At 38.5% G+C, this 15,845-nt stretch overlaps 1 protein-coding gene across 4 annotated transcripts in view; it reads left to right on the plus strand.

The window, feature by feature from the left end:
- COL11A1 (collagen type XI alpha 1 chain) overlaps nt 1-15,845 on the plus strand; it is a 393,450-nt gene that overhangs the window by 147,321 nt on the left and 230,284 nt on the right. For all 4 annotated transcript variants that reach the window (XM_086954309.1, XM_086954306.1, XM_086954313.1 and 1 more), the window contains 4 exons: nt 2,783-2,824; nt 7,809-7,871; nt 9,889-9,963; nt 13,821-13,904. In XM_086954309.1, the coding sequence (XP_086810435.1) occupies nt 2,783-2,824; nt 7,809-7,871; nt 9,889-9,963; nt 13,821-13,904 (264 nt within the window). The remainder of the gene's footprint in view (nt 1-2,782; nt 2,825-7,808; nt 7,872-9,888; nt 9,964-13,820; nt 13,905-15,845) is intronic.

Genomic DNA, 15,845 nt, shown 5'->3' on the forward strand with positions numbered 1-15,845 from the left:
TCCTCCAATCCAACTGAATTTTGGCTGATTGTGAGGAGGGGAAGGGCTTCAGTCGCCCAAACACCCAATAATCACGTGTCAGCGCAATCTTGGGTTAAATTCTTTGCAGCACAATTTAATGACCCAAATATAGCCCTAGATCACACAATAGCAACCATCCCACAGAGTCCTCTATATTTGCCAGGAGATAGACTTATCTTTCTGGAAACTGATGCCTCACAAGCCTTGGAGTCAGTCCAGTCGGGAAAAGCCCCTGGCCTCGATGTCATTCCCGCTGATCTTTTTAAGCTAAATCCTGGTTTATGGGTCCCTTATATCACGCAATTGGCTAATTACATAGCCGCAGGCGCAGAGATCCCAAAATCCTGGAAAGGTGCGGAAATCCTGCCAGTATATAAGAAGGGTGATCGCTCCATCCCAAATAATTATCGGCCAATCAGTCTGATCGATGCACTTCAGAAGATTGTGTCTAGGATGATTTTAGTAAGAATCCAGGAATGGATCGACACCAATAACATACTTTCTCCTATGCAGGCAGGTTTCAGGTTTGGCATTAGTACTATTGACCAGGTTCTGCGGTTCTCACTTCTTTTCTGGAAAGTGGTCTTGCTGGGTGGTGGCGTAATTTACGCCGCGTTTGTCGACCTTAAGTCGGCTTTTGACTTAGTTCCAAGGAAGAAGCTATGGGAAGCTCTTAGATCAATGGGTCTTCCCTTAGAGCTTTTGAGTTTCGTTCAGCGCTTACACGAGGATAATTTCGCCCAGGTAAGATGGGGCAGCCAGGGCCAGGTAACAGAGTGTTTCCCTGTACAACGTGGGGTGCGACAAGGTTGTGTCCTGGCTCCCACCCTGTTCCTCTTGTTTATTAATCAGGTCATCGATTATTTTAACAATATCCAGTCCGATGCACCAATGTTGGGTGGTCGCAAATATCCTATGCTTATATTTGCTGACGACACCCTCCTTCTTTCTAAAACAAGAGGAGGGCTCCAGGTTGCCCTGAATAGATTTTCGGAGTTTTGTAATGCAAACGACCTACAAATAAATGTTGAAAAGACCAAATTTATGGTCTTTTGTAAGAAAACCCCCCCAACCTGTACGGTGTCTCTAAACGGGGTCCAACTTGAGCAGGTCAAAGTTATGACTTATCTTGGTGTGACTCTTGATCAGCATCTTGATTGGAACTCCCAACTGGAGACATCTAAATTAAAATTTAATAGGCTGGCCGGTTGTTTGGTTCTTGAGCAAAAGAACTCGTTTACAAAACGTATCACCCCCGCCCTTAAGATCTATGAGGCAAAAGTCCTTTCCGCAACCCTATATGGAGCCGAAGTCTGGGGTCATAAAGACCTATCAGGTTTGGCTGTGGCACAAAATAGGTTCCTACGGAACCTGGTTGGTCTTCCACAGTCTGCACCTATAAAACCTTTGCTACTAGACCTAGGTTGTAGACCAATTAATGATCTGGCCCAGTATCGTATAGTGTCACTTTGGCGTCGCCTTTGGTCCACTCCCGAGCTTAGTCTCTTTGCCCGGGAACTGGACGAGGTTAAATCACTATGGGGCGCGCAAAAATTACACTGGTTTAGGGAAGTTAGAATCACCCTACATATGATGGGCCTTCCAGAGCTCTGGTCAAATCCAGGGGGGTCCACATTTCCATCCAAATCTGAGTTTAAAGCTCTTTTTTGGGCATGGAAAAAATCTATTTTGGTATCCCAATCCCTGGACACTAATCTAACAGGAATATTTCTGTCGCACAAGGTCACTCCTGCACTAGAGCAGTATTGGGATTTGATACCCAAGGTGTTAGATCGTAAGCTTTATCATCAGTTTCGTACTGGCACCTTGCCAGTCAACTCGTTTACTGCTAAATGGGATTCGAAGTCAGGAAGCAAATGTCCTTGGTGTTTGGACCAGGAAGAAAGCATTGGTCATTTCTTCTTTGGTTGCCCTGTTTATCGTGATCCTAGGAATAAGTGGCTAAAACCCATCTGTGCATCCCTGAATTGTAGTGGTTCTCGTGATGCACTTAGGAAAATGCAAGTAATAAGATCTGAAATAGTGGTGATTTGTGTTGCAAGATTCCTGGGATGGTCTTGGCTGATTCGAATTAAGAAACTGAACGCACCCTTGCATTGATCGTTCCATTTTGATGTATTTTATGTATACTGTCATGCTTGTGCTTTTTTAGTACAAGGGACTGCTAGTGAATTTTATAGTGTATATGATTGTGTATTGTCTTTTATGAATTTTTACCATTCGAAATAAAGACTAATCGAATCGAATCGTGTAGCTGTAGCTATACAGAACATTTCATCATTAGACATCATTAGTGCAATCATGATATCTTCATTGGTGCTTTTATAAAAGTTCTGAGGTTCAAAAAGTGAGGAAAGTGAAAGGTTTTCATTAAAACCAAACTGTAGCACTGTTATGCCAGCACTGGTTTATGGCTTTAGATGGCCACTATGTTTGATTAATTTAGCTTATCTTATTTTCATACTTAACAAGGACTGTACATGCTACTTGCTTTTTCCCAATATTGCATATAACAGCTTTCCCTTGCAAATTCAATGTAATTAATTACAATAATTTCTCTTCATCAACCAAGGTCAATCCTTTGGGGCAGCCATCATAAATCCCGTAGTACCAATAGCTGTTTTTTTGATGATCTACTCTGGACAAAGAAATATAAGAATTTTACCATAAACCTCTCCATTGTTGATGGTGTTTTAGTTTAGCTTTTAATGTCACTAAATCTATTGTTTTTTTCTTGCAGGGAATGCTTATAGAAGGCCCTCCGGGAGCGCCAGGACCTGTTGTACGTGCACATTAACTAAGTTTAACTTATATTTGGTTGTCAGATATGTATGTCATCGATGATCATATACCAATCACTTGGCTGAGCCATTAAAGGTCATGTCAGATACAAATTCTAATAATGCCAATGTAGAAAAATATAACTAAGTTTATACAGCTGCAGTCCCATCTGTGAGGGGAAGGCCATCAGGGGGCCTTTTAATATGGGTCAAAGTGGACCTTAACATTCTTGTCACCCAATTAGCTATCGATTCACTAGATATCCTTGGAATTAAAATAGTAACAGAAGATAGAAGAACAGTACACTTATACAATATTTATAATAGACCAAGCCCACATAGAGTCTCCAACAATAGAAAAATTGGACTTTATTTTGAATGCTCTAGATCCGACCATAAGCATTATAATACGTGGTGATTTTAATTGTAATTGCGAACTTATTACAGGGCTTGGAGAAATCTTATATGAGGGAGATAGTGCCAACAAGATTCCTATAGTGAATTATATAGAGATGGTTCCATGTACTAAACTAGCGCTGCAAATTATGAGAGTTATGGTAGGGCATGGCTTGAGACCGTGTAATGGACGTTTATCGTCCGATGCACAACATGCGCCCACATTTTTTTAGAAGTAAATGCCAGAGAAAAATTGATTATATAATTTTATCTACTGACATCTGGTCGTATGCTATGGATTTTGAGATCATGCCAAGAATAGAAAGTGATCATCGCCCGCGTGAGCTCCGGTTTGAGAGCAGGTTACTGCATAGTACAACTGCGAATGAAAGTATGACCTATAATAGTGTGGACAATACTGTAATTAGTCATAATCGGCACTCTGTCAAGTGGCCATATTTGCTGGAGCATGACAAACTATTGGCCAACTTTTACAGTATCTTTGCAGAAACCTTTGGTTCACAAGAGATTGTATTAGACAAAGGTAATACATTCCTAGACCTGCACAAGGGGTTCGTTAAAAAACTGATACCTTTGTTAACAAAAAAAATGAAAAAGATTGGTATAAATGGAACCCCCCCAGATACTAGGGGAACCTTGGTATAACAAGGAATGTCGTACTGCAAAGGCCGAATTAGTCCATGCTATTAAAAATAAAAATATGGTGGAAGTTAAGGAGGCAAGGCGAAAATATAAGAGAACCCAAGAGAAGGCAAAAGCCGCGTGGGATGAAGAAGTTTGGTCTACCATGATAGCAGCCGCAAAGAATAGTGACCAAATGTTATTTTGGAAAGTAGTGGCCAAAGGAAACAAGAGAGAAAAAAGATCTAGGGAGGTTTTCTTAGGTGAGATGACATGGACAGAGCATTTTTCCAAATTGTATGAAATTCCCCCTAATGAAAAGTCTCCTTTGGAGGATGAATTATTGCCAATCTTAAATGGTGACAAATTAGACTTTGATCTACAGGAAACTGTGTTGGCCATTCACTCAGTAAAAAATGGGAAGGCCCCTGGTCTAGATAAAATTCCTGGCGATCTTTACAAACACGAAATAAATGTTTGAGCCCCTTATATTAATTGTATATGTAATGCTATAGCGGCCGGAGCTGATTTACCGGAGACATGGAGGGTGGCAGAAATCATCAAAAGTTTTAAAAAGGGCGATAGAAGCGATCCTGCTAACTATCGCCCAATTAGTTTAATGGATATTCTACAGAAAATATATTCAAGGCATATTTTAAATCGTGTAAACATTTGGATGGAGGAAAGCACAATACTATCAAAATATCAAGCAGGGTTTAGGGCCAAAATAAGTACTATCGATCAGGTTTTGCTGTTTGTGTTGGAAATATGTGAACATAAGAAAGGGCTATTGATATGTAGCATTTGTGGACCTTCGGGCTGCTTTTGACTTGATCCCACGAACATTGTTATGGGGGACACTTAATCATCATGGGCTACCTCCTAACCTCTTAGAGCGGATCATCAAGCTGCATGAAAACAACTATGCAAAGGTTAGGTGGGGCCCACAGGGGAGTTAACAAGCCAAATCCCTATTAAGAGAGGGGTCCGTCAAGGTTGTGTGTTGGCACTTAGCTTATTTTCATTGTTCATTAATGATCTACCTTCCTTCCTAGAAGGCTGTATAAATGATGCTCCAAAATTGGGGGGAGAAAGGGTCTCATCCCTACTTTTTGCTGACGACACCATACTTATATCACAAACGCCCAAGGGTTTACAATGTCTTTTAAATACATTTCAAACTTATTGTAGTAATAAAGGCCTTGAAATCAACACTAACAAAACAAAGCATATGGCTATAAATCCACATAAAACTTTTAGGGAACAAATGTTTTTAAATGACCAAAAACTGGAACATGTTCAGAACTTCGTCTATCTAGGGGTTTCATTAGACGCTAGTCTTTTGTGGAAAACACAGATAGAAAAAAGTAAAATAACTCTAACTCAAAATATGTTACCAATAATGAAAAAACATGGTAATAGTTACAGTAAAGCGGTCTTGTAGGGGCCATTATTTTACAGAATCGGAAAATTTACCGAATCTGTAAATTTATCGATTCTGTAAAATACCGAATCTGTAATTTGACCGGCTCAGTAAATTCCAGATGTAAGTAGCACTGTTTACAGTGCTACAGGCCTTCAGAATTCGGTATTTTACCACCCAATCCAATTGGGTGGTAAAATACTGAATTCAGGTGTACATGCACATCTGTGCATGTACACCTGTGCAATGTGACACACAGACATGCCCTTAGGGCATGTATGTGTGCCACATGTCACACAAGCCTGTACTTGGGGTACTAGAGGGTATCAAAGTGACACCCCCTGCACCCTTGCAGGATTCGGTATTTACCGATTCGGTAAATACCGAATCGGTATTGCCCATTGATTTCTATGGGCTTCAAGGCCCATAGGAATCAATGGGCAATACCGATTCGGTATTTACCGAATCGGTAAATACCGAATCATACAGATTCGGTAATTCTAAAATAAGAATTACCTACATCTGCCCCCTTCCGATTTACCGACTCTTAAATACCAAATTGGTATGATTCAGTATTTAAGAGTCGGTAATTCGGAATTACCTACATCTGGCCCTAGATTTGAAGTGTAGATATGGTATTTTGATGACAAATTCATGTGTAGCAAGGTGGTCTAAGGATAGGGATGATTCATGCATTCTATGCTCAGGTGAGAGTAATGAGGATGATTTCCATATCTTATTCTTCTGTCCGGCATATGTCGCTCCCAAAAAAAGATGGATCAGACCACTCTGTTTAAATATACGTGTAAGAATGTGTAAAGAGGAAGGCAGAATTTTGAAAGCTAATACTACCCAAGTCATTATATTTGGAGTTAGTAGATTCTTGTTAGCCACTTATTTTATAAGAGCTAAACTTGGCCTGAAACTTTAGATTCCTCCAGGATGTTATATGCTTATTATTTATTTATTTATTACATGCCTTTTTAAATTATTTAATGAATAGTTTTTAATGAGATGATACTTCCCCCAAAAAATGTCCCCATATAACTGCACTTTATATTTCTTTGTCTGACATGTGATAATTGGTAATAATGTCATTCTTGTTTACTGTTTATGTCTATGTATGTTTTTTTTCATGCATCTTTTATGGTAAATATGTATCGAAATAAAGATTATGAATGAACTAAGTTTCAAAATATATAAGAGTTGTGCACATTAAAAGTAGTAGGAACAATTTGTCTGCAGCATATAAGCGCACCATACATTTACAACCGGTATTTGCCTCAAAACTAAACACACCCAGAATGGATAGACCCTTGATCCAGACAGTGGATATCTACCCTTCCTCTACAGGATCTCTACTCCAAAGTAGAAAGTACACATGATCGGCAACGATGTGTTGTGCATTTGTTTGCATAAATATTACCAAATGTTTGCTACATATATATTGTAGCGGCATTTTCATTCACTGCAATTCTCAATTGACCAACAGGGCCTGTGATAAGGGGATTCTTGACTATCCATCTACTCAAAATATACCCTCTTCTCTGTTAGGAATTGCCTCCCATGAGCAAATTGGACATGGTAAAGCTAGCCTGATGAAATAAGCAAGCTTTCAATCCAATATTGACATTGCCCACAGCTGTAGAATTATTAGCTAAAGGATTTAAAGGGCTCTTCCCACTAATGCTTAGATTTAAATTTCCATGACTTTTTTAGGGGTGGGAATGTAAGTCAGTATGGCATCTCTCTCACAGTTAGAGAAGTAACATCTATAGTGCACTTGTGAGCCATTTATTTCCACTGCCTCCCTTGTGCTTTTTCTAGAGAAAGCGCTGCGAAATGCAAGGACTGCCACAGGGAATACTTGAATTGCTAGATGCATAGTCCAACACATCTCTCATTGAATTAAACATGTCCTGAAAATTGCACATGCCTTTGTATATCTCATAGGTGCAACATAGGTGCATCCAGAACATAAGTACATGCAAACCAATTAGTGCACAGGCATCACATTTTGTTCAAGCTCATGTTCTCCTTAGAATGTGTACAATGTTCAAAAGGTGCTGGAGAATCTGGTCCATAATATTGTTTTGTAATGTAAATAACTTCTAAGTGGCCTTCAAAAACAATAATGACACTAAATAAACCACATGGAATAAATAACATAAATAAATATGTAATGCTAAAATATTTGGCAGACCAAAGGCAGACAACGTCCATAAGATTTATCAAAGCAATAGTCTTATGACTCAAATTCAGCCACCAGTGATCTTGTTAAATTGTATTATTGGGGCAATAGGACAGCCTCATTGTTATGGTGATGGATTACATTCGGGTGCAGATACTTTATGTTGACAAAAAGGTACCATAATTGAAGTGAAACATTTAGATAAGTCATTTTCTACAGCCCATATGCTATGTATTGCTGAGTGAGACTATTCAGTGCTTAGTATGTCTGGTAAGCTTTTGTGAATTCATGGGAAAATGAATGTATGGATTTTCTTCATGTCTCTTCTTCCTAGGGTCTTACGGGACCTCCAGGTTTACAAGGACCCGCTGGCATTTCTGGTGACCCTGGTGAAAGGGTAAGTGGAAAACTAATATTTATTTCACATATAAGTGCAATTTTCTGTAATGCAAAAAGCATAACTTCAGAATATATAACTAAATATACCTTAAGACCAGCATGCGATAACACACTTTTTCAGCTCTCTTTTAGCAAAATGCCAGAAGTTATTACTTTTAAAAACACAAACATGCAATATAATTTAAGGTATAGCATTTAAACCTCCCTTCACTTCCAATATCAAACCATTGTATCCTTTGTAATTTGTTCATAAACATGTTTGAATAACTGTCTGGACTTAGCCGTGTAGTGGTTGCAAATAGTATGGTAAGCATTTCCCATCCATGTAGTCTGAGGAATGTTGCAAGCGTTTCAGCTTTCATATATCCAGTGAAGTATTTCATTTTCAATCTTACAAATCCTCAACAAACTGTCAACACTCAGATGTGTACCTTCTGTACAATTCCCAAAACCAACACTTAATTAACCCTTTGTGCATTGCCCTGTATGCCTAGCTGTGTAAATGCTACACTGTATTTCTGTCACATTGCATCACTGGTAACCCTAGCTTTAGAGTCCGATAAATGGTGATTATCTACATCTTGATTTATAGACAACACGATTTAGAGATATCTAGGAATAAGTGTCCATTGTGATAGAGTATGCTTACTACCAAGATGTTAATGTTCCCCTTAGTTGTTTTTGTACTCCTATTGCTCCACAGGCAAAATTAGAAAAGGGGTGAATTTTATTGATTTTGAGTTTATTAAATTAAATGTCTTTTATTAAATTATTCCACCCACCCCTACTTATATAAAATATTTTTACCTTTTTAGTGGAATTTAGTAATTTGTTTAGTTTTAGAAGGAGATTGAAATTGGGCATGACCACACAGGCTTTATGGGTAAAACAGAAGAATAGGACTTAAAGAGAAGTACTACAACACTATGAATTTCAGCTGGGGGAACCACAGCAAAAAAGATTTAGAAAGGTCAAGCATGACACCAAGGAACTCATGAGTGGCCGCCCCCCAGTGAACCTGATCTAGGCTTAAATAGAAGTTTGTGCCAAAATCGAGATTATTATTTGTGTGTAAACTTTGAGGTAATCTGGAATTTTTTTCCTTGTGAAAACATTGACAGATATATTCTGGAAAAACTTGTACATGAAAATACCAATATTCTTAACATTACAGCTCAGAGTTTGGCAAAAATGCAGTATTACTGCAGTATCCTCCATTCTGTCCTGTAGGACGCATAGTGCTGCTGCAATACTGCACTTGGGAAAAACCAATCCCTGTGGAGTTGATCTTTTCAAATGTGTCATTATAACACCATTTTACTTAGTCAATTAGAATGATTCCATAAGACATTTGGGAGGAAAGGAAGGTAACACCCTTTGACAACACTCACTTCAGTACTGCCAAAAGTATAAACATAGAAAATATAGTTGTCTTTCACTGTACGAATCTTAAGTAATTTCAAGACTCACCTCAGATCAGTGAGTGGCAGATAGACACAGACTTTGCGCGTCCCTCTTTGAATCAGATATATGCCTGGATCTCAGTGTGCCCCATCCCTAGGCTTACTGGCGATCATATTTTTGCAATTTTGTGACAAGTGTGTATTTGCAATTGGTTTACTACCATAGCTAGCCCTTTTGATGAATTTTAAAGTGATTAAGCCAAGGAATTTTACCAGCTCATTTTAATGTTAACCAAACATTTGTGTTGTTTTAAGGGCTACAAGAAGTTAATGCTTTGTGATAGCACACCCTAAAGACTTAAAGATGTAATCAGAAGAAAATTTTTATATTTCAAATTTACTACAGTGACTTGTAAGCTGGTGATGAACTGTAGTGTGCCTCGGTCAAGGGATTCTGCAAAAGCATTTTAATGGGCACTAAAAAAAGTGACCATTTGTAGCTTATTCATATTTGCCTACAATAAATCTTTCTAATAACAGTAAATAATATAAGTATGTTTATTTTTCATAGCATTGGATTCTTGTCTAAACATATTTTTTTCTCATTTCTAGGGTCCACCAGGGCGTTCTGGTCTTCCAGGTGCTGATGGATTGCCCGGTCCACCCGGTACCATGCTTATGTTACCTGTAAGTAATATTTCTACAATACTATAGTTGCTCACAATATTTGCTATCAGATTTCCTTGTCCTTTAAAGAGATTATAATCTTTAAAATAGGACAGAGAAACAAAGAAAAAAATTATAAAGCATTATACAGGTGGTGAATTTTTAATACATCTTTTCCTCTGTCTTAATCTTATACACAATTTTCGTAAGGCAAAGAAACTTAGGGTTCGTTTGAACTGCTGAGTTTCTTTTGTCTCGGCTAACCATCTACACTTAAAGAAGTTAACAGAGATCAGAAAAATATCTACATAATGTGGAACTTGAATCATATGGCTGAAAACTGCAAACATCGTAAGAGTTTGATAGTATGGCAAAGTGGGCAATACGCTTAAAGTGGTCTGAAGTTCCCCTAGTAAAGCTTTTGCCTTACCAATGTGCACACCACCTTTTATACAACACTCACAAACTGGAGTCATACCCCATAAAATAAACTAGCTATATGCCACAGTCTCTCAAAACTAAATATGAACCTTAAATGTAATACTTCTATGGAAAGTATTAAAGGAATGAGAATGACGGGGAGACTGAATTACTTAAGGATGATTTCAATACATGGAAATATTTTTATTTGCTTTAAGGACAGTCTTTTTCAGTTAATTAAGGAAATATCAATTGTTGTCTAGCCATTGTTATGATTATTGTATCATATAATAGTTGATGATTATATTGTAATTTATATGGTTATCATTCTTGTCTAATTGTGCATTCTAGATAGTGATGCTAATTTTAACAATGAAAAACCTTTAAACCCAGCTAACAAAAGACCTATCTCAAACCTACCATTTGTCTTGGAGTGAGTAGTTAAGGATGAAGGTTGAAAACTGATACAATTGAACTCCTCACTTGATCTATTTCGTACTGCCTTCAGGTTAGATGAATACATTGGTGAATTATGTCACCACTGCTTCCACCCATGGTATTGTTAGATGTGCTTGTACAAATTGACAGTGTCAACACTGTGCCATTTGGAGATGGTTAATTTTTTAGAAGGGATAGTGGGGCATATTAACAAGATGTGTGTTAATAAAAGCACATCGCACATTTCCATATCGCCTGATCTAATCACCGTGATAGCGCGTAATTATCAATGCGCAACACGTAGGCGAAATTAAATCCGGCAAAAGTCGGCAATAGGGAACATTAGCACATGAAAACAAGCGTTGTTTTCACGCGCTAATGTGTGCCTTGATAATATGGGGGGGTGGATTCAGCTTTATGATCACACCCCCATGTTATCAATGCCTAACACCTGATCAAAGCAGGCGTTGGGAGACCTGCGATAAACGAGTTTATCGCAGGTCTTCTTCTCCCAAAGCCTGCCTTGATAATAGGGTGTTAACACTTCCAACCACATTTTACATGTGGTTGGACGTGGGAATGCCTACCCTGCATCCCATTAGCGTTATCTATCGCCCCCAGCGCGGGGCGATAGATGACGTCAAGAATACGTCTCTAACTCAGGTTAGAGACGTATTGGGAATAGTGCGTTAAAAAAAATGCATTAGCGACTTTAAAAAGTCGCTAACGCATTTATCGCGGGCTTGGTAATATGCCCCAGTATTCTTTAAGCTGATCAATTACTTTTTAAAAGATAGAGGTTATCATCTGGTTTGCCACCTTTATCATCCAAACCTAGTGCTCCCACTTGTGAAGTTTAAAAGGGCAATCAAGTTGCCAATTTTGTATACTTTCCGTTCAAATCCTTTAGCAGCAATCTTTATTGGACAGTTGTATGAAACATTGAATGCAAACCAATATTTTTGTGACCAGTGTGAAATTTTGCAAACCGACCTGTACTAACAGATACACAATTCCAAATCATAGTGGATCACAATCTAGCCTACCTTATGTTATATATGGGGCAGTTCACAAATTGCAACTCGGTATGATTGGCAGCCATCACAGGGATGATGGCCATGCCTATGGGCACTTTTTAACTGCATCGCTGCGGCGGCTTTTCCCGCTGTGTGCGGCAAATTACCAAAAGCCGCGTTAGATGACGAGCTCAGCTCGTCATCTGCACTCGACCACCGTGGCTGATGACGAGCTGAGCTCGTCATCAGCAGCGAAGGGGTTAAAATGGCCCATTTTTCTTAAAGGAAATGGGGATTTATTTTTATTAAAGTCTGAACCCTTATAAAAATGTATTTGAGAGTAGACAGTGGTTGCAAGAAAAGGTGTTACTTTACATTTGTGGAAGGAAAGCGCTCCAAGGGGACCCCTTCCATTTTGTGAACAAGTTTTCTGTCTGGATTTTGGTTGTAAAAACTTGATACGCACTATAACCAATATTTATTTGGAAGGAACTCCATAAACAAGCCTCTTACAAATAGCGATTTGTTAGGCCCTTCTGAACTCATTTTGTGATTCAAATCACATAGTTTGTGACTGGTTAATGGCACCATGCATCTTGTTCTAAAAAAATTCTACTATTTATGTGTAAGCTGACAGTAACCAGGGTCTCCTGATATATGTCAGTGATAATGTTCAAGTTATGATTGAGATGTTAAAATGCCAGACAAATGATTGCTGTCCCCGATTTATTGACTAATGCTTTCCCCCTTCCACCTCACTGGAATCTGAACAATCTGGAGTTCTTGTTAAATAACTCTCTCTCTCTTTGCCCTCCACCCAAAATATAGATGGTTTGATGAGTTGGAGCTTCTGTCATCTTAAGTTATTTTCTCTCCTTCTCAATTATCGAAGTTTGTGTTCTAATTTAATATTGGTTTCTCTACTACCATAATCTCCAACCAAAATTGTAATTTTATTTGTTTTCATTAACTCTACTAATGGGTCCAAAATAATGTGTTCCATTGATCACAATATTTTCCCAGTTGTTGTCTACCCACTCTGGATATTAATGGTGACATGGGTGATAATTTCAGAATTTTGCACTGACTGGAATTCTTTAAATTCAGCAAATTAATTTTTGTATTTGAAAGTCAATTTTCATATCAATTAATTTCTAGATAACGCTAAGGGAAACTCCTGTACATTATTATTCTAAAGACCCGATTAAAAACAGCATGCATCACTCAAATTGTTTTAAATCTCAAATTAAAAAAAGACACCAGTGACACTTCAGTAAATGACAGTTGTTTTTTGTTTTTCTTTGGCCTAGAGTGTAAGCATCATTCTACTGTCCAAAATCAGTAATTCAGTCTACAATTATTTATAAGGAAATAATTTCATGCTATGGTTATAACTCACCTTTTCTCTTACATAATATTTTCCACATGGCAGGGTTTATTTATTTTTATGCTTTCAGAATTCATGTGCTTTTCTAAAACTGCCAGTTTTTTTTGTTTTATTGACACTGAATCACTGGAAAATAAATTAATCTACTTCTGCCCAATGTCTTCCTACTGAATGTGTGGAATAAGGAAGAGTGAATGTAATGTCTGCCATGCTTTGCCAGACTCATCACTCAACATAAATCTGTTTTTAAAAGCAAAACAGACTAACTTTTTCAAAATCTATAGTTGTAGCTGTATTGCATCTCAAGCAAACTGTTGGAAACGGCACAGAGGTTTTCTTAAATGCATAAATTCTATGTGACTGCATGGGTATGTAGAAAGTTTCTTTGTGAGATACACATAACTTCAATTAAACAACTGTGAGGTATATCTTCCTCATCTTAAGTGTGAGTACTGGTGAAGTGTATACACAACAATATTCAAAAGAATAATACCTAATCATCTTTTGTGTTATGTTTATCTTAAGATTTAGTCTATCAAAATAAGTAAAAAAAGGTTTTGTGCATCAATCTAGATACTTTGTGAATTCAAAATGTAATTGATTGTTTTTATTTATAGTTCCGCTTTGGAGGTGATGGTGAAAAAGGTCCAGTTGTTTCTGCTCAAGAAGCTCAGGCCCAGGCTATCCTTCAACAGGCCCGGGTAAGAATAACCCGTAAATAATATTTATGACATCATTCAATTAACATTATAGGGAAGTAGGACATTTATTGTCAAAAATACCAGGATTCATGTTGTGCCTTGATACTGTATAACAAATTTAGGTATTTAGCAGTAGGACAATGGTATATTGTTTTCAGGATTTGGGTTGGTAAAACGTTCTTGCCTTTTCTGTGAACCTCATGTGAGTAGGTTGGGGTAAAATTTCAAAGTGATTTCATATGGTTTTTTACTGTCATCCGTTGAATTTGGTGAATATGAATTGTAATTATATACATTTTATTTTAGTCAGCCTTTTACCTATTCTGATTTGTTACGAATTTAATTTAACTCATCTTATATCAACTAATCTTTTGTCTCTTACACAATGCTTAAAAATCAAAGGGACATAATTCAGAACTACCCTGATTTCTGATATATACTGTCAGAATCCAACTTCAAAATATGCCCTATTTATGAGCATGACTAGCATTAAAATGTAACATAATTCAAAGAAAGATCAACTGATTCATGATTTCAGAATACTTAAAAATATTAAATTCTAAGTAAGCATTACAAAATAAATGTATGATTTTCATTGTCCCACATAAAATGTAGCATGTGATAATAATTAATGCACTGTTTATCCTGTAAAAGAGAAAGAGTAGTTTGCTTTCCAAAAACCCTCCAGAAAACACTCTTCATTGGCATTTACTTTCATTATCTCACCTTGAAGGACTGGGTTCTTTTGGACCCAGCGGTGCCAGGGCACAACACCTGAAACCTTCGTGGGTAACCTGCTCCGGCGTACAAGTCACAGAGACACGGGACACTTCCTTCGGCGTCAAAGAGTCAAGGTTTATTTACTGCAGGGAACACAGAAGTCACAGGAAGTACATCGAGTGTAGTTCGGGGAGACTGCTTCAAATTGTATTTGTGGATCGCTCCTTTTATACAGTTTTTACCCATAGGATAACATGATACACAATAGTTTACAACCTGGTTCCCACAAGTTGCTCTCAGAGGGGTCGCTTTGGTCACTTTGAAACACACAAGGTCCGGAACATAAGTGCGGAAACATTTGGCGGTTCCCAACTGTAAAAACCCATCTTCCCACCATTAGCAAATTCCAATCAGCAGTAAAGTAGATCGAAATAGGAACGAAGACAGGTGCAGAGGAAGACGGAAACAGTAGGGAGATCGGAAAGGGTGAAAAAAGGGAGGTATCGAGAAGCACGAGATACAGGCATCAAAGGGACGTGCCTAATGAGATGCACGGCTGAGACAATGAGTCCGTGCGGCAAGATGAGCCTCGAGCGGCGTCATCTGCCTTACAGCAGCAACCCCCTCGTCATAAAGACACTTTCAAAGAACATGTGTCTTCCGCTTGGGAGTCCCAGGGTCGCGAAGCGGACAGCGTCCGTTCGCTGGCTACTTGAGGGCAAGAGACAAAATGGATGCCGTATCTAAGATGGAACCCGTGGGTACAGATGAAAAACCCACGTAACAAACGAACGGTTTAAGTTAGCACAGCGAAACTGCGCACACTTACTAAACTCGTCATTTGCGGTTCATAGATACTAGACTCGCCCATATTCGTGCGAGTCGAAAACACCACTTACAATTGTCACGGAACCTCAGACGCTCCTTTTGCCCTCATGTAGGCAAGCACTAGTCGGAATCATATTCGATATTCATCAGACCATCAAGATGTCGTTGTAGCATAGCTCTGTCCGATCGAGTCCCCTTGGTAACAGATGGTTGTCTCATACACGTTGTAGCACAGAGGCCACATAAGGCAGGACCACACTGCACACAAAGGCAACACGTGAACAGGAACACTACCACAACCCCGATGATCGTCAGAATCTTCCAACCCCAAGCCGACACCAGGCCCCAAAACCAACCAAGTAGCGTCCAATCCCCTACATCCACGTGTATGGA

This window comes from Lissotriton vulgaris, chromosome 1_1 (assembly GCF_964263255.1).
Source record: "Lissotriton vulgaris chromosome 1_1, aLisVul1.2, whole genome shotgun sequence".
NCBI classification, from domain to species: Eukaryota; Metazoa; Chordata; class Amphibia; order Caudata; family Salamandridae; genus Lissotriton; species Lissotriton vulgaris.